General features: G+C 34.2%; 1 protein-coding gene across 6 annotated transcripts in view; it reads left to right on the top strand.

Annotated features, from left to right (window-relative positions):
* Positions 1–26432, top strand: part of Nbea (neurobeachin) — a 603852-nt gene that overhangs the window by 552436 nt on the left and 24984 nt on the right. For all 6 annotated transcript variants that reach the window (XM_078016116.1, XM_021730370.3, XM_021730357.3 and 3 more), the window contains one exon: positions 10224–10391. In XM_078016116.1, coding sequence (XP_077872242.1) covers positions 10224–10391 — 168 coding nt within the window. The remainder of the gene's footprint in view (positions 1–10223; positions 10392–26432) is intronic.

Raw genomic sequence — 26432 nt, 5'->3', positions numbered from 1 at the left:
GTTAGATTTTCTTTCACAGCTAGGAAAATCTTGGCTTCTAGTTTAGTGAATGAAAGTGTGAGAGGAGGGGTGTTTCCTTGACTTTTACAAATGGAGGAATCATAGGATTTTACAGCTGAAAGGGACCTTTTACCTGAACGAGGAGGCTGAAGCCCAGAAAGCCAAAGTGGCTGGTGGATGGTCTGAACTCAGATGCTTTCTAGCTGGCTGCGCCTGACATTGCAGATTGCAACTGTGAATGCAGCATTCCCCAGACCCACATGTAGCTTTTAAAACTTCACCTGCATTTTCAATTACTTACAGCTTTATAGATTGACCTGAAAACCAATCCATTTGAATAATACTGTTTCTACTACAATACGTGTTTCAATCACCAAGTTATAAGGGAACTTTGGAATAGAACCTGTTTGACATTTGCAAACCATCTGTGGGCATGGATGTGTTCCAGACACCTAATTGTGACCCAGACTTACAATTTGGTTTTCATTAATGGCTCTCTGCCTATCTCATTACTCATATGAGCACCACATAGGTTCATCAAAATCCCTTTAAAACACCTGATTCCCACCAAACAGTTTCATATCATGTGGATTTTAATAAGAGAATTAATAGATTATTTGTCAAAACGAACATCCTAAGAAATGATATAACACCATTAAGACAGTTTAAGCTTTCAATAGTTTTTCCCTCTTACTTTAATAGAGTAAAATCATGTACATAAAATTTGAATAACAAATTATTTTTATTTATAATTGCTGCAGGTACTTCAATTGTAAGTAAATCAAATAGAACAATTTAGTCCTGATACTAACATTACCAATTCAAGAACTGACTCATGTTATACTTCGTACCTGCGTATCTTATCTTTTTAACAGCTGAAGTACTGCTGAGCAGATTTTAAGCAAAGCAAAATGGCATGCTTCTCAAACATAAGCCTTGCTATATAGTTTCCTAAACATGCCTATTTCTCAAGTCAGGCATCCGAAATGTACTAGCAACTGTCAGGACAACATATGACTGGGAGAAGTTACAGTCACTTCAAGGTTTGTTCTCACGTAGTCAAAAGAATTAAGTTTCACAACTGACTAAATTATTAGAGATGGTGCAGGTACAATGGCACATGCCTGTAATCCCAAAGGTTCCAGAGGCTGAGGCAGAAGGATCACAAGTTCAAAGCCAGCCTCAGCAACTTAAATAGGAGCTTGCTAATATCTGAAAATTATAAAGTATTTTTTGAAATAAATAATGCATTTTTATTATAAGTAATGAGTTCCAACTTGTATTCATGAAGAAATGGAAGAAGCAGAGCATGAGGTTCTTCTCTGTCCTAAACCAAATTCCTGTTATTAGTGAAATCTGGAAAGACTTGTGAAGTAATCTTTACTACATGGAGTGGAAGACTTTATAAAAAAAAAAATATTTGTGTAAGTTGTGTCAATAAATATTTAACTCCCTCAGTATTTGCTCTCTCCATCACCCAGAAGTAGTACCAGGTTAAATGAATCATCTGCAGGAAGTGCCTAGCACTTAATGGGTACTTGAGAAGTGTTTCTTCTTTCTGTGTTCTTCTCTTAGATCTTACTTGAAGGGACCCTACAGAACAGAAAGGGAAACTCCCACATGTACTAGCAGCCAGTAAGGTAGTCATTGTTTGTTTGGAATTACAGCAAAAGAGAAAACCCAAAGTGCTGCCTCTAGGAACAGTTTCAAGCATAGAGATATGAGAAGATGTCACATCAGATGTGCTGTGTCTCTGCAGCTGCTCCTCAGTGTTACTTTACTGCTTTTTCTCCAACTCCACATTCTCCTTCAGAGTATCTTTTCATTTTCCTCTGCTCTAGCTCGTGATCAGTTTTCTCACCCTATGATGGTATGGTTATACTAATCTCATGCAGAAACTATGTCAGACATCTGTGTTAAAACTAGTAAATCTAACCAGTGATCTACATATTTTCAATTTTTGCTGAAGTGATATATATTTTATGTGTATTTCTATAATATACAAAGCTTAGACACTAGTATAAAATATAGAAGCACTTAACACTTCTTAATAGATTTCATGAATACAACCACCATTTTTTAATATTGTTTTATAACATTAAAAGTTTCCAACTTTATACTGACTGGGTAGTTCATATAGGATTTAGTTCTCCTGAATAGGTTTAGAGAAAATTTGCTCTCGTATATTTATAATTTGGACTGGGATTATCTTCAGTTATTTGAAGGAGTTCTTTGTAATGAGCCTAAAGTATAAAATGAAAATGTCATATATCCCAAAGAAATGACATTCACGGTAGTAAAAAGCCTTTATCTCTTTGTGTGGATTAGTATTCTGTATCCATGAGCATTTCCTCCTCCTTCTTTTAAGCTGTCATTAAGAAATCCAAGGCAAAGAAGACAAAATAATATTATGAAAGGGATGGTATCATTGATTATTAAATGCTCAGCTTCATTATACTGTGCTGCAAATCAAACAGGTATTTGATACATTGGTAGTAGCAGCCACTGCTTGTCTGTAAACTGATTTTACTTCCTTATTTTAAGCAATGAAACAGTATTTTGATTTTTTTTAATGATGCATTTCTTTTAATCCATTGTCATTGTTAATGTTGTTGAAGTTATGGACAGTAACATATATAGTTGGTTGGAATTATTTATGCTTTATAAATACATAAGAAAAATTTTTGTTTCATTGAGAAGCTATGAAATTGAAAATGTGATCTCATTAAAAAAACCCAGAAAAGTGATATGGTCACTTTTAGTATACTATATTTATTTTAATAACTTCTAAATGCAATGAGTTTATACATCAAGAATTGGTTTAATTTATCCACACAAAGCTAGACTGATTACAACTGACTTACTCATGAAACATTAATAAAGCATTGTGTTCAGTTCTAACATGATTATAATCTGACCTCCTGACAAAGGACCGAAATAGAAAATATCTCAGATAACATTATCCTAATGTTGGGTTCATCAATCATAATCTACCCTTTTTAAAATTTGTTTTAGCAAAAGGCCTCTCATGGATGTGCACTGATAATCTTATTCAGCCTTTGGCCCAGCACTTGCCGTTAGGCCAGCACATGCACAGAGTATTGAGGCAAGAAAACTGATTCTCAGTGTTTTTGTTTTAAGTATTATGTACTTCATGAAATTTTTATATTTCAAAGAAAAAGTTTTTTGCCGTAGATAAAATTTTGAAATTTGGAATATATTCTACTGTTTTAAAAAGCCCACCTTGTTTAAAAAAGAATACTGATATTGTTTTTACAATTCAACAGATAACTATTGAGTGTTCCAGGCACCCTTTTTCATGTTTGCAATACATCAGTGAACAGACAAGGAAACTTGCCCACACTCAGTTTAGTTTCAATCAAGAGATACAATAAACAATAAATAAATAACTAAAATTTCTAGTGCCTTAGAAAGTGATCAGTGAGCCTGGTATATGCCTAAATCCCAGCATCTAGGGAGGCTGAGGCAGGAGGATCACAAATCCAAAGCCAGCCTAAGCAACTTAGCAAGGCCCTAATCAACTTAGTGAGACCCTGTTTCAAAATAAAAAGGGCTGGGATGTGGCTCAGTGGTTGAGTGCCTCTGGACTGAATCTTCGGCACCAAAAAGAAAAAGGAAAGAAAGAAAGTGACCAATGCTATGGTTAAAAAGAAGTACTGCACGATAAAGGGATCAGGAATATGGGGACAGAGGCAGCATTGCTTCCTTTGAAGATGAGATTTGAGCAAAGACCTGAAGAAGGTGAGGGAGTGAGCCAAGTGACTCTGTTGGGGAGAGAACACTGCAGGCAGAGGGAACAGCTGGAGCCAAGTCCCTGTGGTAGGAATGTGGTTGACAAGGAGGCCAGTGGGTCAGGGTGCAGTGAGCAAATGGGCACATAGCACAATAACAGGGGCTCATCGCATGACTTGAAGGCCATCATAAGCACTTCACCTTTTTACCCTGAGTAAAGTGAAGAGTCATCACAGTGTTTGAAGAGAAGAGTGACATGATCATACCTTTGTTTTGAAAGGATAGCTTTGGCTGCAGTGTTGGTCAAGGCACAGGGGTAGACTCAGAATCTGTGAGAAGGTATTGTTAGGTCTGATGGTTGCAGCGAAGGACATAAGAAATTCATCCATTCTGGGCGTATTGTAAAGTCCAAGCTTACAAGTCTTCCTCTGTGACTTCCTACTAGTGACTTCCCCTTCAGATCTCTCTCATTTTACAGAGGCAAGGTAAAGAGTGGGAGATGAGTGTGCATTGGCAAGGTTAGCACAGCAGAGGTAGACACACCACGCTTTGGCAAGTGCTGGTAGAGTGAGGATGTAGAGGGTCAGTGCTGTTATCAACTTAGCACTTTGGCAGAAGTTCTAAGCAGAAGGAAGAGATAATGAAATATGCTTACCCCCTGTAGACTCTGATCTTTTTGGGAACTTTGGAATGTTTATTTATGTGTACATCCTCTAAGGCAAATGTCTGACACATGGTAGGTGCTCAGTAATTTGGCACAGGAGAAATATTAGACTACATTCATCTAGCTTATTTGAATTATAATGAACTGTGCTCCCAGAGATCAGAAGTTTTGTCCAGCATATCACATTATTCTCAGGATCTAGAGCACTGCCTGGCACAGAATGGCACTGCCATTTTCATGTTGGGTGGATGGATGAGTGAATGGATGGATGGCTGTTTCCTGTATTTGAAATCCTCTTCCCCCAGGTGTCCCTACAGTTTATTTCCTCATAGACACATAGCAGTGGAAACATGATTTCCTGATTTTTACCTTGAATATATGCAACTCTATTTAGAGAATCATTTATTACCAAGAGCAGAATTTTGAGATTATAAGATAAAAGAATGAGATTGCCCTAGTGTATAAGAGGTAGGAATTCAACTATATTAAATAAAAGAATTCAGGAGTAATATTCTCTCCTCACAGTTAATCAGTAGCCTATTTTCCTTTTTATAAGTTTCAGAGAGGCTTTTTCCCAAACCTATTAGAGAAAGAATTCTCTACCATCTAATACCCAGGGGACAAAATGGAAATTAGAATTAGGTAAGTATTATCCATCTAAGAGATATCCTCCCTTGTTTTAGTATCTCTCTTTATTTCCTTCCTCCCAGATCCCCAGGGTAGAGTTATGGATTGGGAATTGGTTTATCTGGGCTTAAAGCAATTGCTTTTGCCTTTAGATACGCAAGTAGATGGTAAAGAAAGCTATTAAGACTATTATAACACTAATAGCTTAGTAATCAAGTATTTCTTTATATTTTTTACAGTTGGTATAGTACTAAAATCTCTCATTTCAAAGTCCAGAGTGGGTTCATTCCTGAAAACACAGTACTAAAATGACAAACAAGCAGATGTCATGTATTTAGTAATAGATTAGTACTATTTATACTGCAGTAAAGAGCCCTAGTGTCCTGCTTTAGCTTTAGGTGGGTGATTGTGCTTCAATTATGTGATAGTTAATATTCAATTTTCAGATATGCATTTAGCTTTGAACTAGATTTAGCTTTTAAATATTCTACCCTGAATTTTCTTTTTTAAAATAGCAAGACATAGAATCTGTAACTCTATCTGTTTAGCCTCTTACCTCCTTATTTCTTTCTTAATTAATTTTATAACCAAAGAGGAAAAAACATGCAAAATTATTTAACTACAACTCTTACCATGCTGTCTCTCTAATGTTTGAAATAGAATAGGGTAAATTACTGCAGATGTAATATTGTTAAGTTTAGTTAAAGATTATTATGAACATATATGAACCAATTAGTTTTAAAACTTGAGTTCAATAACAACTGAGTAAAATATTAAATTGTCAACAATGAGACTTATAAGCCTAAGTAAATTTCATAAAATTTTTCCATACCACCAGAAATTCAATGGTCACATTATTTTTAGGTGAATTGTAACAAATTTTCAAGAGAAAATAAATTCATTTCTTATGTAAGTTGTTCCAGAAAACATAGGAAGCCATCCAACTTATTTCATGAGATTAGTGGGATCTTGATTCCAAAAGTAGTTAAAAGGAGAAAAAAAGAAATGAAATCTACTTCATGTATTGCCATAATGCAAATTCTAAGTAAAATAGCATCAGTATATAAAAGAGAGAGAGAGAGAGAGAATGTTTGCATCAGAACTAAATAGGTTTTAACCTGGATAGGAAAGGTAGCAGAATACAACAATTACTAATATGGCATTATGTAAAATTGTGGATGTGTAACCGACGTGATTCTGCAATCTGCATTTGGGGTAAAATTGGGAGTTCATAACCCACTTCAATCTAATGTATGAAATATGATATGTCAAGAGCTTTGTAATGTTGTGAACAACCAATAAAAATAAATAAATTAATTTAAATAAATAAATAAATAAATAGGTTTTAACCTTAAGATCAAGAAAAAGACAAGGCTATCCCATATCACCATTGCTATTATAAATAGTTGCTGAGATTTAAAACAATTCTAGAAGAAAAACTAAAGTTATAAACATAAGCAATAACAGTTTCCAGAAATAAATTCAACTTATAGAAATCAGTAGCATTTTTTCTGCATTATCAATAACCAAGTGTAAAATATAATTCTTAAAATAAATCAAAATTTGGGGCTGGAGTTGTAGTTCAGTGGTAGAGTACTCGCCTAGCACATGCTAGACCCTGGGTTCAATCCTCAGCACCACATAAAAATAAATAAAGGTATTGTGTCCACCTATACCTTAAAGATAAATATTTAAAAATAAATAAAAATTTATCAACTATCTGAAAATAAACTAAAAAGAACAATAATCAAATTTTCTTGAGAAACTTTCAATTTTTAACTCTACTATAGGGTTTAGGGATTGATATATATATATAAAGACATATTGGGACCTTGGATGGGGAAACCTAATCTCAGTATTCCCAACTTAATTTACTAATTGGTTGGCACACCAACAAAATTATTTTGATATATCTATACACTTGATTATTAAAGTTATAGGAAAGAATAAGGCCCATGAATAGCCTAGTTAATCCTGGAAAAGGAAGAATAAAATGTGCTAGCTATTATGATATATAAGAAATAAAAATAATTAAGATATGAAATGAGTATAGAAAATTGAACACACACACATCTAGATAGAGTAAAAAATACATAGAAGAGGGGCTGGGATTGTGTCTCAGTGGCAGAGCACTCGCCTAGCATGTGCAAGGCCCTGGGTTCAATCCTCGGCACCATATAAAAATAAAATAAAGATTCTGTGTCCAACTATAACTAAAAAATAAATTTAAATACATAGAAGAGTAAAAGATAAGAAAAGAAGCAATGAGGGAGGAAGGGAAGGATGGATGGATAGAACTGAGCTTTTATGAGATAGATTATCATATTATCTGTGAATATTAGTTTTGGATCATCATTTCAAACATATACACACTAAAGATGATACCACACATCTCTGAAGAAAGGAATGTGTATTTGATAGATGGTATTAGAAAAAATGACTCACTGTAACAGAATTATACTGGGTGCTTTTTTAATACCATACATGAATGAAAGTAGAGTTTAGGTGGATCAAAGACTAAAATGTGAATAATAAAACCATAAAAATAAACCTGACTGATGGAAATCTAACCTTGTAACATCAAAACAAACCCTTAGAGTATGACATTTTTAAAATAATGTAATTATTTCAAATTAGGAATTTCTATTCAGCAAAGAATATGGATAGTTAATAAACATGTGACACATAGAAAATGCATTTGAAATGTTTTAAATCAGTAAGGGACTATTACCTAAAATATACAAAAAAAAAAACCTTGCAAATTGACATCATAAAGACAGAAATCTCCACTTTAAAAATGGGCCAAAGGTAATGAACAGAAAATGTGTAGAAGAGAAAACTTAGAAAATCAACAAGCATATTAAAATGATGTCAAATTTGTTAGTAATCAGAGGAACACACATTAAAATAACAATGAGATAATATTTTCTATCTATTACATCAGCCAAAATTAGAAACCTGGTTAATACCAAGAGTCATTGTGAATGGGGACATGCAGAAACTTCATAGGCTACAGAGCGAGTAGGAACAGGGCAGTCATTTTGCAGAGCAGTTGAAGAGATGAAGTAGGGGCACACCCATTGTGGTAATATACCAGTAATAATTCAGTGTATAAGCCCCAAGAAAATACTAACAGAGGTTCTAAAAGCTTCAAATAAGGCATTGATCACAGCCTTGTGTCATCAGGAGTTGGAAGCAGCCTGATGCTCATTGTTGGGGGTGTTTTGTGACTTGCTGCACGCATAATGGTATAGGAATTCATAAAAGCAATGATAAATGAGCAAAGAGAGGGGAAAATGAAATTTGTAACCCTAGACCATGTTTATAGATCAAAAACACGTGAGCACAAAGAGTAAGTAATACTTTATACGAGCACATGCAAACAGGAGGAGAAACACTGAACAGGTTAATGGTTGTTGCCTGTGCGGGGGAGAAAAATGAAAGTAGGGAATTGAGATAAAAGGGAATAAGCACATTTTAAAAATCCAAATTTTTTTTAGTGAAAAGTCGTTCCCTCTGCCTTTCATGATTGCATTAGGCATTTTATAATATGTATAATGGTGTTTCTATAACAAAATGATACATTTTATCAAGCCTTTCTTTGGTGGCCTTTACTTTTGAGATTGATTTCAAATGCTTGCTGCTTAGCCACTCATGTTGGTGTAAATCTTCCTTTAAATAATAATTCTACAACTTTTCTCAATCCATGTGAATGTATTTGGGTAATAATGACTCACTAATGAAAAATACATATTTTTTTTTATCCATTCACTTATTGCATCAGGCCCTGAAAATATTACTAATAATCAAGAATTTTTTTCTTAATTGACTCATTACACTGAATTTTACAAATAATTTATACAAATTGACCAAACTGCTATTATAAACATAACCAATATAGAATTTTAACTAACATCTTCTCTGATGTATTTTTGTCTCATTTCCTAGTTCTAATCTGAACTGTTAATTAAAGATCCATGAGATATATAGAAAGTCTGTTTAATTTTACTAAGGAAATTCTATCCTTTCATAAAAATCTAATTATTTATATTTTTGAATGAGAAACATCCTCAATAATTGTTATAAATAAAATACTATCCAGAAATTTTTAAAGAAGTGAATCAGGAAAGGGGTTGAAGAGAATAAACTGCTAGTTAATGTGATCACAAGAAAAAAATGAAAAGTACTATTCAGAATACTTAACATATTTAAAAAATCAGATACAATTTTGAAAAGCTTAATTTAAGAACTCATGAATTAAGTGAATTCCAAATTGGTTTCAGGGATGTGCTACCAGAGAATAACTTCATTCAAATATATAGTGACAGCTGTAATTCAGAAAATTGTTTTATATGGCTATACATATCTGAAATTTGGAATCTAGATGTACACTTTTTTGTTGAAATCTGTGTCTTCTTTGAATCAATAAGAAGTTGATGATTGAACTCAGTAAAGTGAGAGACATAGTAAGCCATGCATTGCTCATGTCATAGGTCTGAAGAAGACACTCTGTCAGGATCCCCAAGGACACCTCCAGAGGTTTTTAATGAAATAAAAGTGTTTTTCTCCCCCTACCAACCCCCTCACCCCTGGCTCTTTCTAGAAGTTCAGTATGGTCATTGACTCTTAGTAGTTTACATTTTTCTCACTAGCTGGCAAATATCCCAAACTGCCCAGTGATTCCAGACTCTACAATAACTGAATTAATTCACAGCAGAAGGAAGGTCCTTTCTAGGTATCTTAAAGGTAATTGGGGGACTTCAGACAGGAAAATAAGTGTATATTAAAGTTTCTTATAAAATTGCTTAATTTCAAACTAATGCTTAAAATTAGAAATGCAATTGTAAAATGGCATTAAAAACACTATTTCAAATTATTTTTCTTTTATACATAAGTAGGTTTGTAAGAAATCTATTTAATGTTAAAAATTCATATTGAATACATAATGAAGCCAAGAGAAAGTTACACATTTTAAAAAGAGAAAATTTCCATTTAGGCCTATGTCTTATTAAAGTTGCTATTTTGCCATTTCTATGAATTGAAGATCAAATGTATATAAATCAATAGAGGAAAATAAAGAGAATATGCTTCTTATTTGTACAGAATATTTCACAGAAAGAAAAATCTAAAATTTTGCTAAATTTGGGCTGTCTGTCATTTCTTTCTTGACTCATTTCAGGCCCTGGAAAGTGAATTTGTTTCTTGCCAACTCCATCAGTGGATCGACCTGATATTTGGCTACAAACAGCGAGGACCAGAAGCAGTCCGTGCTCTCAACGTTTTTCACTACCTGACCTATGAAGGCTCTGTGAACCTGGATAGTATCACTGATCCTGTGCTCAGGGAGGTAGGTGTCAAGTCCCAAAATTTTCTGGAAATTTCTGGCATCTCTCAAGCACAAATTTGATTTTGTATATTTTTCTCTGTTAATTTCTTTTCAACTCTTTAGTACACATAGATTTCAGGTTCTTATCAAAAGATGGATATATGTCAAAAACAAGAAATTCAAATAGCATATTTTCTTTCTTTGATTTGCATACATTTTTACTGCACTCATACCCTTATTTTATTTTACTTCAGAATCTTCATTAAAATGTCTACTGCAAGCCAGGCAAAGTGGTGCACGCCTGTAATCCCAGCACTGGGGAGGCGAAGGCAGGAGGATTTCAAGTTCAAAGCCAGCCTCAGCCACTTAGCAAGGCACCAAGAAACTTAATGAGACCCTATCTCAAAATAAAATATAAAAAAATGGCTGGGGATGTTGCTCAGTGTTGAGCACCCTGGGTTCAATCCCCAATACCAAAAAACAAACAAACAAGAACAAATGCTTACTGCATCAAGTGTGTTTGTTATTAATGCATGTGATGTGCTTGAATATGTAAATATGGGCAGTTCATAATAAAATAACCTGCTAGTGTGGGTTTTTTTTTAAATCAAAGTAAAATTGCAATTTTCTAGACAGAACATTTAAAGAAACATATCAATGAAATAGATGCATTTTTAGATTTTTATTCCTGTATGTTCTCAACCTAAAATGTTTATAGAGAACAGTTGGGAAGTATATAATATAAGTATACACTTGTAGTGTATAAGTATTTTTAGTGAAAATATTCATGGAAAATATTATTTAAATCACTTCCACTTTGAATGAACTGATTTCAGATAGGTAGAAAGAGTGGAGATAAAACAGCTGCTACATAAGTGTTTCTACAAGGAAGCGATATCCCAATTCTGCATCCTACCAATATCCACCATCTGCTGTATGCAAAACAAGTCATCCTTTCTATATCACCAACCAGTGGAATGTGTGGGGATTATTTTTTGGTGTTGTTAGAGGTAGAAAACATGTAGACGTGGGAAATGAAGCCCTACAAAAATAATTTGCATCCATATAGTTATTTCCTATATACCTCTATAAAACTAAAATGACTTCATTTGTATGGCTGCAAGCAGAGAAGAGGGAAGGGAAAGGAAGAGCCTTATGATCATAGATCATTGGACCCTTAGGGCAGAATATTCAGAGAACACATTGCAAGGATGTTATTAGAGGCACTATTGTACTGTATTTTATGCACAGGAAATGGGATTAGGGCTAGAGGATGACTGAATAAGAGAGAAGCTAGGTATTATGAAACTGGGTGGTGAAATAGGGAATTTTCTCTACACACCTAATTTAGTAACCCCAGTCATGTGTAAACTGCAGATTAGTTAGTGGAAGATAATTTTAGTTTAATTATTATTTTAACTATATATATTTAATACTTACCTGTGTGTATGTGTATATATATATAAATGTATTTCTTATAAACTGAATTATTCATTTAGAACAAACACCTTTTAGAATCAGAAAATAGTTGAAATAGCTTATTCATATATTCCAAGACCAAGTCCAAATTGGTTTTTGACTTTTAAACATCATAGACATTTTTGGTTCTCTGTATTTTATTACATCATTTTCTCCTATAAGTTCTCTCCTTAATAAGAAAGTTGCAAGTTAATCCTGTTAGGCAAAATACAGATATATTGCACATCTTGAATATGATAAAAATATAAAGCAGCATTAATACTGACAGAAAAAAATAGCAGATTTTTCATATTTAAATGAGGGCAAAAAGGAAATGAAAGAATAGAAAGAAATTGGAATTAGAACTGAGGCTTTATATGACTATCGTATATGTTATTTAAGTCTTATAAAAATATCTGCTTCTATAAAGTATCGCCATTGCTTTCCACAGTGGAAAATCTAACTATTCATAGGCCTTAACCATCAATCTGCAGGACTTCCTAATGAGACATTACATGAAATGTATACTTAAGTTTTTCTATTGGGTAGGAATGGTTCAACCACATGTTTATTTATTTCATAGATGTCTGAACAGTTATGTTATACCTGCTTACTACCTCCTAGTGATGCAAATCATCTAGTGTCAGCTGTAGTGCCTCAGTCCAAGACACTTTCTCCTTCTAGCATTTTCCTCTGAGTATATAATTATCAGACACTAAGGTTCCATTAAAGAGATTCTCAGAATTATACTATGGTATGTGTGTTCTTGCCCTATGAGTCCTCTGTCATATCCCTCACCTAGACAGCTCTTAGAACTCTAGATGTGAGGGAGCACACACCTGGGATACTATTACCTTCTTTTCCCAGCCATAACAGGCCCAAGTACCTGCCGAGCTTGTGTCAACTCAAGAATGCTTAAGAAGATACTTCATCTCCTCAAAACCAATAGGGACCATTTAATATGGTGTAGACATAAAAGATTAAATGACTTTAAGGAATATGAGTTAATTTTTTCTCTCCCACTCCCCATCATTACTTCTTCTAATACATTCCCATTGATATTAATATTAGCTAACTAATTAGAACACGGTTACTTGGAAAGCTGTGGAAGAGAGAGAAGTGGTATGAGATGGTTCAATATGATCAGTTTTACAAGTTCTTTTGGCCTGCTGCGGTGAGGCCAGATTGGAGGGAGCTGGGAACACCTGTGAGAGTGACAGGATACAAGGGAAGCTGTCCTGACAGAAGAAGATAGCAACTTGGAAGAGGAGGTGGAGATGGATGTAAGGATCTATAATTAAAGTGGACAAGATTTAGTGCAGGCTGGATATGGAGGGGGAGTGAAGAAGAGGGAGTTTCCAGGGTGACTAGTAGGTTCTGAGTTTGCACATCAGGGTGGATGGGGTTGTGTTTTCTGAGACTAGATGGAATAAAAGAGGAACTTGATGTTTGTTCATCTGAAGCAGGAGGCTGGGCCAAGTGACAAAGGGCTTCATTAGCATCCTAATGTCTAAGCATTGTGTGTCCTTAGCTAAAACCTTTGAATATGTTGCTTAGGCTTCATAACCCGGCCCCCTTTATTTTAACTGTCAGCAGCATTTTCTGGGGAGAATTTCCTTTGATATTTTTCACTAAACTCTTAGGGAGGGCCATGACTCAAAGAAAGTTTAAGAATCACTGACAAGGATGTTTCATCATGAAGCCCAAAAACAATAGTGATGAATGGAAATTTCCTATTCAGCCTCATAAGAGGGAGTTTACACCTCTTCCTAAGTGCCATTTTTTCCTGGACATCTTCCCTGATCGTCTGAGACCAAAGTGATTCTCTCCCTCACAATTCCTCTATCTCCCACCATGTGTGCATTATTTCTTACCTTCTTTTTTAAGCTTAGCCTTTCCAATAGAAATAGCTGGCAATATTAGCATATCCCCAAGCTTGGATGATTTATATAATTATCCATGTGAAATTAGTATTGGCATTCCCATTTTATGGACGAGGAAACTGATGTTTATAAAATGCACCCAAGTGGTCAGTAGTAACTGGCAAAACTGTGTTTTGAACCCAGTCCATTTGACTCCAGGGTTTGTACTGCTTCCGACTCTCTTGGTGAATTCTGTTGATTAGCAGACTTCACAACTATGCTTTGTAGCTGACCTTGTGCTTTGTGCTCAGGCCTTACTGAAAGAATCAGAGCCCTGCATGTGATCAAACCCTTTTATAAAATGACCCTGCTTAAGCCTGGGAATAAAATATAGTAGAGTGAATCAGGACATTATTACTCTATGTACACATATAATTACACCATCAGTGTAATTATACATCATGAACAACCAGAAGAATGAGAAGTTATACTCCATTTATGTATGATGTATCAAAATGCATTCTACTGTCATATATAACTAATTAGAACAAATTAAAAAATTCTTAATAAAAAAAGTAGTTCAGAATGTTAACCTTTGTGTTAACCCAGCATCACACATGCAAAAAAATAATGATAATAAGTTAATATTTTTATTGAGCTCATACAGTCCTTTTTATTTATAATGGTTATCTTCATATTTTTAAAATATGAAGAGTACCACAAAAATAAAACCAAAGGAATGCTAGTTATATTAAACTCTAGCTATCCTAAGGAAGACTTTTTTCCCCCATGCTCAAATTAAAAACTGACTTTAAAATAGAACTAATTAACATAGGAATATCTACATATTTTTTTAAATATTCTATAATCAACTCATAAATTTGAGCTTTGATGTTAGTGGTAAAACTTGAGAAATGGCTTAAGGTTATTGATTCATTCTTCCTTGACAGGTGAAATCATGAAGCAGCACTAACCACAGCAATTATGGCATTAAAATGTCAAGAAATTAGAGGTCAGAATAACAGATAATTTTCTTCTCTATGTCAGGTTAAAAATTGACATTCTTTTGACAGTTTAGGATTTCTGGCTGGGAAAATTATGACAGCTTAACTTATTTTATACTTGTAAAGCAGTAATTGATAATAAACTTTATCATGACAGCCTCTGGGCAGAAACATGACAGTACAGTTCTGGTACAAAGCTTTTCTTAATATGTAAACACTAGATCTAGTGGATAGCAGATATTATTTAAATTGTCTTTAGACTTGGCTTACATCATAATCTTCTAGACATTTTTTTTTTCATACATAAGCTCAATTGACTATTTGGCAGTGCTTTTCAATCATGATAATGAATATTCTTTTCTTATCCTTTTTAATATATTAATAAAAAGTTGTGATTTGCTTTATATTTGTACTTAACTAAATGATGGCTGAGAAACTCCATGTGTGACCCGTGTAGGAAAAAAAAAAATGGATCCTGAAATCATCAAGTCACGCGGTTTTCTGACTCCTTGCTACTTGATTGTGGTCCAGAGCCAGCAGTATCAGCATCAGCTGGAAACTTGATAGAACTTCAGATCAAAAGCTCGGGTTTCCCTGACCTTCTAACTCAGAGCATAAATTTGATGTGATCCATAGGTGACTTGTTGGAGATATTCAAGTTTTAGAAACACTGCCCTACCAAAGGTATATTTGACTCAGTTGGAAAGCTTCTTGTTTTCCTTACAAAAGTAGAGAGAATGGTATAATGAACCCACCTAAACCTCTCACCCAATTTCAACTCATCACTTCTGCCTCCCCAGCCCTGCCCCCTCTGCCATTTTTGAACACACATGACATCCCCATCTAGCCCCATCTAACCTGCCATCCACTGTGTCCTCCCCATTCCATGGATATGTCATAACATCCAGGGAGAGGCTTCAAGCAAGTTTATTTGGGGGGGAAAAAATCTCTTCAGAAAGTTTGCATACATCCCTATTTTAAAACGCTAATGTAGCCTAATACTCTTATTAAATATTTTTCCCAAGGACACAGAGCTTCACATCATCAGAACCAGGACTTAGGTGAGCTCAGCTGATTCTGGAGTCAGTTTTTCTTTAGTCTCATTACTTCAGAAGAAATTAAAATTAACTACACATACTAAAACTTACTAATTTGAGAGCTAACCTTCCTTCACCTTACTTATGAAACAATTCTTAAATATTAAGGGAAGCCTAATATGTTATTTCCTTTTCACTAATGTAAACTCTGTGTTTTTCTTTCTCTTTTTCCTGTGTTTTTGAATGTGTTAAAATTTTCAACACCTTAAAACTTTCAGTAATTATAGGAAAAAAATTGAGATGATTTTTAAGGAGTTTTATTAACCACTTTGTTAATCATTTGTTCAAATTTCTCTCAGAAAAAAAAACAGTTCTATCAGTCTTTGAGGATTAAAAAGGCTCCATAGTATTGTTTCATACTTAGTAATTAGTTTGCAGCAGAGATTATTAATTATATAAATTTCATGAAATTTTTTAGTATGCTTTTATAATGAGTGAAAAATATTTCATGGGCTGGGGCTATAGCTCAGTGGCAGAGTGCTTGCCTACCATGTGTGAGGCCCTGGGTTCAATCCTTAAGCACCACATAAAAATGAATAAAATAAAACATTCTGTCCATCTACAACTATAAAAATAATTTTTTAAAATATTTTATTCTAAAATTTTTAAAGAAATTATCACACTTACTATCAGACATAATGATACAAGCCTCTCTGCCTCAAACAATGAAAAAATATGTATGCAGGAGACCAAAAAAAGGGTAGAAAGTGGGAATCCACTTATAACTTGTATTACAGCCCACCATTAGTATTTAATTGGCATTAAGCCAGTCACTTAATTTGTAGGTTCCTTAATTCTCTCACCTAAAAAAAATATGGAAGAAACAAAACTTAATTCACAGAAGAAAAAATATGCGAAAATACTTTATAAACTATAAAGCAAAACACAGATATTGCTTTTTACCTAAGAGCATAATTAAATAAAGTATCTTTTATTTAATTTGTTTTCATAATTTCTCTCTAATTCCAAAACCATCAATTTAATTTAAAGAGATTTATAATAGCAAGAGGTAAAATCAATTAATTTGTGCCTTATCATTTAGTTAAAAGAGAAAATCATACTTTTAAAATTTCTTTTCAGCAATGTCTCCCAAAATTCTATAAAAGGGCCCCTAATTGCAGACCTCTTGTTGCCAGTAACTCTTTCTTTCTCTTGATCTAAATTAGTGTTAGCATTTTTTCATTTATGATTATTTATATTTTTAAAGTTTTTCTTTCAAGGAGATTAGTCTTCACATTATCAAGTGAACTAGCATAACTGCTGCACTGATAGTACAGTTGTATCAATTTAGGAAGAGAGAAAAATGGAGTTAATATTCCAACAGAAGCTGTAAGCTCACACCAGACAAATTATTCACAAGATACTAACTTCTGAGCTTGTCAGAAAACTTGTCATCATACCTGTAGTAGATATCACCAAACTGAAAACGATTCAAATGACTTCTCTTTGACAACAAAAGGTATGAACTTAAGCCTATCATAAAGTACTGTGTTGCCAACAGCTGTTAGAACATATGAGCCATGCCATGTTTATTTATAGACACACACATTTATCTATTTGCATTTTAAAATATTAAATATTACCAACAGTTATAAAACTATGAGGCCTTTTGTCTAATTTCCTGTTACTGATTCCCTGGTTGTCTTAGATATTTTTTTCCTTTATCTCTCACTTCGATCTGACAGGGATTACAAAGTATCCATTCGAATACACTGTGGTGAAAATATGCCCATAGGAAGTACAGTAGATCACTTCAGTTTTCCTTTGTTTTCTTGCAGAAGAATTTCTTGCTACTACAGAGAACTGACATGATAGGGCTGTCAAGAATCAACCTGACAAATATGTCTTTAGCCAAAAGAGCTGCAAGGCTAGCTTTCCCAAGGAAGATGAACTCATAAAATGTATCAGGAAAAAAATTAACACACTTTTTATCATGATGATATAAATGAAAGTATTCATAGTGACAACATTGATGGCCTCTGCAGTCATTGCTTATTTTTTTTTCTGTGAATTCATATTCCCTGTCCTTCCCCCATTTCTGATTTCTTTCTTTGTTATAACAAAGGATATCAACCACCCCCTGGATCTGCCTGAATGAGTCATAACACAATGTTGTTCACTTCCAAGTGCTACAAGGCCTAATTGTCTTCAAATGAGCTGTTCAAGTTTCTTCTCCTGGGCAGCTATTTGAGAAATGATTGCATCAAATGAGCAACAAAATGGCTAAAACCATCTTCATTTTCCTTCTATCATTACCGGAAGGAACTTTTACTGACCTGAATTTTTTAACAAATTCAAAAGCCATATTAAAGTAGAAAGAATGGCCCCACGTTTTAAACACCACGTTTTAGGTGTTTCATAAAGCTAAAAGATCATTTTGGAGGCAAGAAGACTATCATGAGCCCTAAAACTAATAAGGGTATAGATTTGCAAGCATTTGTTACATGTCTCTCATCCAGAGCAATAAGGTTTGTTGGAAAAAGATTTGACAAAGTTTCAATACAGAAATTAGTATCAAGGAAATTAATGACACACATTTAATTTTGATTACTTAATAAATCTTTAATTTAGGTTTATCTTTTCTCCTCATAATTACTGCAGCCCTTAGCTAGTCTGTGGCCATCAATCGTTCCCTACAAAAGCATAAATAATGCAGCTAGTCAAAGTTAAATGTATGTCATTTATGTGAGCAGTGCTTTTTTTCTCCTCTTGGTGTTATTTTTATTGTGTGGTGTTAAATGCTAATTATTGATTTTCAGAAATTAACAGCAAATGCTTTCACAAGCATCCAACGTCATATTTGACTCCAGGGAAGAAGGGTGAAAATTGCATCCTGCTGTTTGTTAAAGAAATAGCTGGAAGGGATTTCCTTATCTTCTATGAACATAGATTTTAGTTATATTACACATTTGTTACCTCAGCATAAATTAACAATCATTCAAAACATATTGCATGCTTCAATTTGTAGAAGTAGACATCACTCAATCTAAGTACCTAAGCATTTCAATTAAATGTTTAGGACTCATTTTTAAAGTTCTTAAACATATTGATAATGAGCCTATTTAAAAGCTATTTGAAATCTCAGTGTAGTCTTTCTAAAGTACTGTTTCCATTTATGTCAAAATCAAAGAAGAACCTTTTGTTCTAATGAATACACACAGTAATATTTTAAGCTGAATTTGCTTCAGTAAAAGTATATGTTTTTATTTTGGAATGTTTTTACCCCCTCATGGTGAACTTTTATCTCAATATCATTCCACATGCCAAGCAAATCTATTTTAGCATTATCATTTTCATTATTATTTTCTTTCCATGATTAGAAATTCTAAGTAAACTTGTGAAGACTGCCCTCTAAACCACTACTTCTCTCTCATTTCTCCTTCTACAGCACTATCTCTCCTCCAGTGCCAAGGTCAATGCTTGGCACCAGAATCACGAGCCACCACACAGCTTTGTAGATTCAAACAGCAATACTTTATTCCCGCTCTCACACCGCCTCCACACAGGTCCAGGGGCAAACACGTTCTGCCGTCTACCCGCACAATTCACCTACTTCACGAGGCTATCTCCAAATCCCATTTTAATCTCACGAGAACTCAACGGGAACAAGCAGCAGGAACACCCTAATCCCAGCAATAATCTTCAACTTCCAACTTCCCTAAAACCCATTATCTTAAACTGGCAACGCCTTAAACTCAAGGAGCCGGTTACTTCCTCAAACCTGATCAGCTCTAAACCCGAATCCGCCTTGGTCCTTGAGCAAGGTCACCTTATTAAAGCATGCATGCAATGTTCCATCAAATGTCCTCTAAGCAGCATGGGGTACGCTTGGCAAGGAAATTTCGATGCGTCATTCCTACTTGGTAATGGCCCTCAGCACTCCAGCTTATTCCTTCCTTTTCCTTTTCCTCCTGAATCAGCCAACATAGAATTTATTTTATATAAACTTATTCAACCAGCAAGAGTTGGGCAGGAAGGTTGTCCTGATTCCTCAGACATAGTTGATCATTTCTGAATCAAGTCCTCTATTTATGTACTATATAATAATCAACCCCAGAGTAAACAAAGAACCAAAACCTGGGAGAATCCTTAAGAGATCATCTACCAAAAAAACCCTTGTTTTTGAGTTGGTCAATCTCTGAATCATCAGGAAAAAAAAGTATTTCTATTCTCTTTGTGAATATTAATAAGCATAGATTGTAAGAAACTCTATAGCTCCTCCTAAGAAGTTTATAGTAGGTGTTTATTTTTTAAATATTCCAAATCCTCAAAAATATGTCTTGCCTGGATATAATTTTATTTTGGTCTGTACTACCTAGATGTACAGCACAGGTGACCAGAATTTCTCTCATCTGTTATACCTTAATACATCCTGCTTGTGTCAGTCAGGAGCTCAGCAGGTGACCCTGTCAGAGGGATAATGAAAACTTCCTTGAAAGGAAGGAAATTCAGACACATGCCACAACATACATGAACCTTGAGGAAATTTATGCTAAGTGAAATAGAAGGTCACACAAAGACAAAATATTGTATGATCTCACTTATATGAGGTCCTTGAGTCATCACATTTATAGAGACAGAAAGTAGAATTGTGTTTGTCAGGGTCTAGGATAGAGTAGAGTGGAGAGATTTTGTTTAAAAAGTATAGAGTCTTATATTGGCAACATAAAAAGAGCTCTGGAGATTGGATGCATAACAATATGAATGTCCTTAACACTACTGCACCATATGATTAAAATCATTAAGTTTTAAGTTATGGGTATTAACATTTTCTTAAAGCAATAAAGAAAAGAGTCTAAAATGATCCTAGTTACAAAGGTATGGGAGAGAGAAAGTGATTGAACAAGGAAAAATGTAGTTCCTGGGAGTTACCACTCCAAGACCATAGGGGAAAAGGAGAGGGAATCATTACCAGAACCTGGCAAGAGAAGTGGTTGCCCAGTAAGAACTGTGATCACAGAGGAATACAGCCTAGGAGTAAGGAGAGCTATACAGTAAATACATTGGCCTCCTGTCTCCTGATCTGAACTATGTCATTGGTGAACCTAGTGGGATGTTTGAGAACAACAGAATGTTCTGAAGCTTTCCACGGAGGCCTCTGGCCCACAGCCACAGAAGGAATCCAGCTCAGCCATCTGTCCCCTTGGGCTGTTCACTTCTCTAGACTAAGCAGACTTATGACACCGAGGTAGGGTCAGCCACCAACAACTACATTAAAGTGCATGCGCTTTTCTGACTTGAGTACACTTACACTTAATTTTAAGTCGAAAAATTAAATGAGCTTGCCACCAGAGGCACTGAACTGATACAAAGAGAAAATATTCTGAAAAATAGTTATAATACTGATCTTCAACTTTGCCATTCATGCTTCTATGCACATTCCGCTAGGTATTCCACTTTGAAAGCAAGAGAGTGTTGAGGCTTTTGAATGGCAGGCATATGCCATTTCTGGGAAATATACGTGGAGGCTAAGTATTGCTTTCTACAAGTAACTGCCCCCCTTGTTTTAAAAAGAAGAAATGCAGATTTGAAGTAGTTCACAATTGTTTGGCATAGGAAGCAAGCTAGTGCTAAGTATTTTTAAATGGTTATGTAAGCAAAGCTGAACTGTAAATCTTCATTCAGAAATATGTATTAAGATTATGGAATGGGTGTAAGACTTGTTAGGGGGAGAAAGTAGACTTGGTTAATGGATCTTTTATGGCCCTATGGTCTATCCTTGAAAGTTTTTGAAAAAAGTGGAAAGATCATTTTTGTCGCATTTCCCCTATTCTTGTTTTTAAAAGAACAACAAATCCCAAGCCCTACAAATGGCTTGTATTGAACTTTTACATTTGAATTAAAGATTATTAAACATTAAAAAAAGAGAGAGAAAAAATATTCTGATGGAATATTTTCTGTCCAGAGGAAATAGTGTTTATCATTTTTCACATTAATTTGTTAAATCAGTTATATAATGTTATCATAATTCACCATTCCAAGGAGAAAATAGAAATCAATAGGATTGCTATTTAAGTTTACACTAAACAAATGAAACCAAAAAACTAAGTCAGGAAATAAATCAGAGAACCCTCCCTCAAATATTGTCTAACACAATCTACTAATTAAAGCAAAAGTAGTCCTCTTTTACTGGAGTTTCCAAATATTTTGTTTAAATGTTCAGTAATTTTGCTGGAATAGATTTTCAACCTTAATGTAATTGATTGTTAAAACAAAAGGAAAAATATTTGTTCTTTTATTGTGGTTTCCATAAAAAACTAGACACAGTTGAATATAAAATGCCATTTTAATTTTTTATAGTTTACAAAGCAAGAAATAATAATGTGCATATATTATTTGCTTGATTTACTTTGCTCCTGGTTTTGAACATTAAAAAGCAATACTTTATATGTTCATTATACTTTATATGTTTATTACAACAATAAACCAAAAGCAAAAGCTTATTAGTTAAAATACACTCTGCCATTAAGTAACCTTTCCTTTTATCACTTCAGACTTCTCAAAGTCCCATTGGTTTTTGTTATTGTTGTTTATTCTGTATTGTTAGAATTCCAAGTAGAAGAGAATGATAATGTAAAACACATACATATTATTTTTGCTCTGTGTGAAAATTGTATTTTCTGATTAATAAAAAAAGACACTTTCAAATGTTAAAAGCATTTTAAGAAAGAATTTTTAGTTTTGAGATATACTCAAAACAAGAAAATTTATTGAATTTTTTCCTGTGTTCCCAATCATTTATACCATTTTTTTTCCTGGAATTTTCTAAAAATTGTCAATGAATTGACTGATTAATTGAATCCATTTTTTTCCTGGAATTTTCTAAAAATTGTCAGTGAATTGACTGATTATTTGGACATAAGAGTCAGAACTTTTTTAAATGCTGATTTTTTTTTTTTCTTCTACAAATCAAGCTTAAGTAGAGCAAGGGGAGTAGTTGGCAGGGGACATTTGAAAGCCTGCATTGTTAACTCACTTGTATTTCTCACAGCGCTGTAGACCTGGTAGCTTTTCATCTAAAGATGCTAAATTACCTTTACAAAAAAAAAAAAAAAAAGAATAAAATGACTAGGAATTGTAAAGATACTATCAGAAAAAATATATCTGGGTTAAATTTACTTGCATTATAGAAAAAAAAAAACAAGATTATCCTAAAATTTCACCACCTGCATAGCAAAAAATGTTTGACTCCTAAATTTTTACTTACCTTTAATTTTTCCACTTTTACTTTTTTCTTGGTTATGAATCTTTCATGTTAACAGGAACATAATAAGATAACTAATTATTTATTCATTTCCTCTTATGAGGATTTAAGTCTAGGTAGTTCATAGAGGAGGAAGAAAGCTCTTAGAGCATTTAGCACTTTCTTGGAAGGAAAGGCAAAAAGGAAACAAAGCGATTAAGCAAAGGGTACAGAGTCAAAGGATACAATATATGTCCCACCACAGCTCACACACTCCCCATCTGTGCATATTTATGAAGACATCCTCCTTATACTGATGGATTACCAATGGTGTTTCTTCTGAGAATCCAGGTAGATTCTATCCCTCATTGGCCTCCCAATTGGGCTTCTTTGTATAGGACATAGAAAACCACCTAACTATGAGGAGCATGATCCACTAGAAGGAGTTTTATAAGAATATGTAGGGGAAAAGGAGGGCCTGGAAGAACATGTTGTTAATTTTGTAACTTGGTAGGTAGGTCCTGAAGTGTTTTTACATATGAGAGCTTAACAAGACTTAGGAGTGGGATAATTAGGATGTAGAGAGGAGTCAGAAGATAAAGTATCCCTAGTAGGTACTTTCCCTAATGGGAGCTTTATATTGCAGAAAAATAGTTAAAGTGAGTGATATGTCATATGTGTGTATGAAGTCTGAAAGTCACATACATTGTTCAAAAGTACTTATACTTTGTTCATCCATGCATAGCTTAGCTCAGTGCACATTTGTGTTTATTTCTCTGCCTATCCCTATGAATTCCACACGTTAAAACTTCCTTAAGGAGTTAAACATACCTATTTCTTTATGGGTCTTAGCTGGGAGAAAAATAAATGCTGAGAACATGAAGACTGATCAATAAATATTCAATAAAACAATTTCTATAAGAATAAGGATTCATATAACAATTAAAATTTAAACTTTAAAGAAACTAACTTAAATATTTATGCCTCTCTAAACAATTCTTTGTGAAGGACTAACATGGTTTTCTTCATACTGTTCATAAGACACAATTGAGTTTGGACATGATCTAAATAATTAGGTTTTATTACAGGTTTGACGATGACATGATAGGTTCATGAACACAGGAAATAAATACACTAAAATCAGTACAACCATTTGGGGTATCAATTGAGCAGTAAAACTAAATACATTCCTACCACATTACTCAGCAAATCTATTTCTAGGTATACACCCCACAGAAAAGTCCAATTACTGCCATCAAGAGACACATGTAAGAATTTTCTAAACAACTTTATTCATAATAACCTGAAACTACTAATAACCCAAATATCCCTCAACAGGAGAATTTATTAATTATGTTAGACTAAAACAATGGAATGCTGTACAACATTTAAAAACACACCATTGATATACACAAATAAAAAGAATGAATCTCAGAGACATTATACTGATCAAAAAAAAAAGACAAAGAAAATATGTACTGTGTGCTTCCATTTATCAGAAATTCAAGAAAAAAAATATCAATGGTGATAAATATTAAAATAATGATTAGCTTAACAGGGATGTGGAATGGGAATAATTGGTTTGGGAGGGGCACAGTGTTATCTGTACAAATGTATACTCTCCTGCTACCACCACCCAGTCAGGGTAAGGAGACTTCCAGTTCCATTCCAAACCGCTCTGCCTCCAAAAGGGAAGACAAAGGTCTGCACATGCACATACACGTGCACACACATGCTCATTCAGCTACTTAAGATTAGTATATTTTATGTACTTTATCAGTCCTAAACCTTTAATAAGAAACTTGTAACTGATGCACAAAGGAAGCTTAAGTCCAAAATACCAAATTCAGTGATTACAAAGGCCTAAGAAACAATGTTGTTATTTAAGTATAAGCCAATCCATATTTTCATGTTATTCTACAAAAAGGGTTGTTCACCAATGATTACGTGGTATTTCATATTTGTAAAATATGGAAGGTTTGGCAGCCATTGGTTTTGAAAATTCTAGTTTGTGAGCATATATACATGGTAAATTTGTATGAGATGTAAGCTTTATCACTATTTATTATATGTGCAAATTTCCTATACTTCCTTGATTCTAAGATGTGCATCATTTTCATACCTCAACACTCCCAATACAATTTATTTATCAATCAGTGATGTATCATGGTTTAATTGGAGCATTTCCTACTTCTTAATGGTATATACAATAGTGATGTACATAATAGAGGTAGTATTGGGTAACATCTTGGATTCTGTAAAGTCTGATAGACGGACTTTCAGGTTTTTGCCATATACTTTATGCAGGCTCATGAACACACATAGTTATTAGATTTCAAAAGGATTCACACACTCCATAGTTTGTAACAACCAGACAGAGAATAAGCAAGTGAAATAGGCCAACCAGCAGTCCATGCATGGGTCCAGGGAGTAATGGGCCTTACAAAAGGGCAGCTGTGCCTTAGCACCAGGTAGTTTTGCTGTGCAGGAACACTGATATGATATTGCCAGATCTTCTAATTTGGGGAGAAAAGTGTAAAAAATCCAATTTATTGTATGAAATCTCTTAAACTGTAAATGTTGACTCAAATAGAAATCCTGTCCGTGATCTCTCTAGCTCATGGATGCCAGTGTGTGACTTCATTTGGAAGGTAAACTCTGTGAAGGCAGGACTCACTTTTCTGTTTTGTTTGATGAGTATTACAAATATCTACAATGCTACCTGCTGTGTAGCAGATGCTCAATAAATATGTTTTATGAATAAAGGTGACATTGAATCTCTCTGATACATGCAGAACATAGAGGAAGAAATTATAATTTACGTAATTTTTAAAATATCACTTTTGATAATACAGAAAGAATTTCTAATAATTGCTCCAAGTAGCATTTTAATTTGATGTATTGATTTGGAAATTATTAATGGAACAATTCAATATTTCAAATTTATTTTCATGCTGCTGACTAGCTAATTCCTACTTAATCTCCAAACTCATTTCATGTCCTTTTTCTGGAAGTCCCTTTCCTAAGAGCCTACTCAGGGCAGTCTGGGCTTGGCTTCAGCACAGTCCTTGTACCTGCCATGTACACTGATAGGCACATCTTTCCTTCTGGGGTTGCAAACTTCCTGAGGGCAGTCTGGTGTCTGAATGTGTATCTCTTGACACAGGGTAAGCATTCAACAAATGACTGTCAATATTTTTTGTGACATTCATTTGCATAAGTAAAGGACTTTGAAGCTTGCTCTAATTCTGGCATCTGTACACTTTTTTTTTTTTTCTTGAATGACTTTCAGTTTGGCACAAATGCCCTGCTATTGCCTCACTTCTATATTTAGCAAATAATTTGAGCCTCTTTTAGGACTAAGCCGTACTTCTGACCTGCAGAGATTCACAGTCTGAGAGAGGAGACACACGTGCTAATTGTAATGTTAAATGCCATAATAAAGGGTGAGAATGTGC

Source organism: Ictidomys tridecemlineatus, chromosome 6, assembly GCF_052094955.1.
Source record: "Ictidomys tridecemlineatus isolate mIctTri1 chromosome 6, mIctTri1.hap1, whole genome shotgun sequence".
Lineage (NCBI taxonomy): Eukaryota > Metazoa > Chordata > Mammalia > Rodentia > Sciuridae > Ictidomys > Ictidomys tridecemlineatus.
The sequence above is the reverse complement of the archived record's forward strand: the minus strand, read 5'-3'. Positions and strand labels throughout refer to the sequence as shown.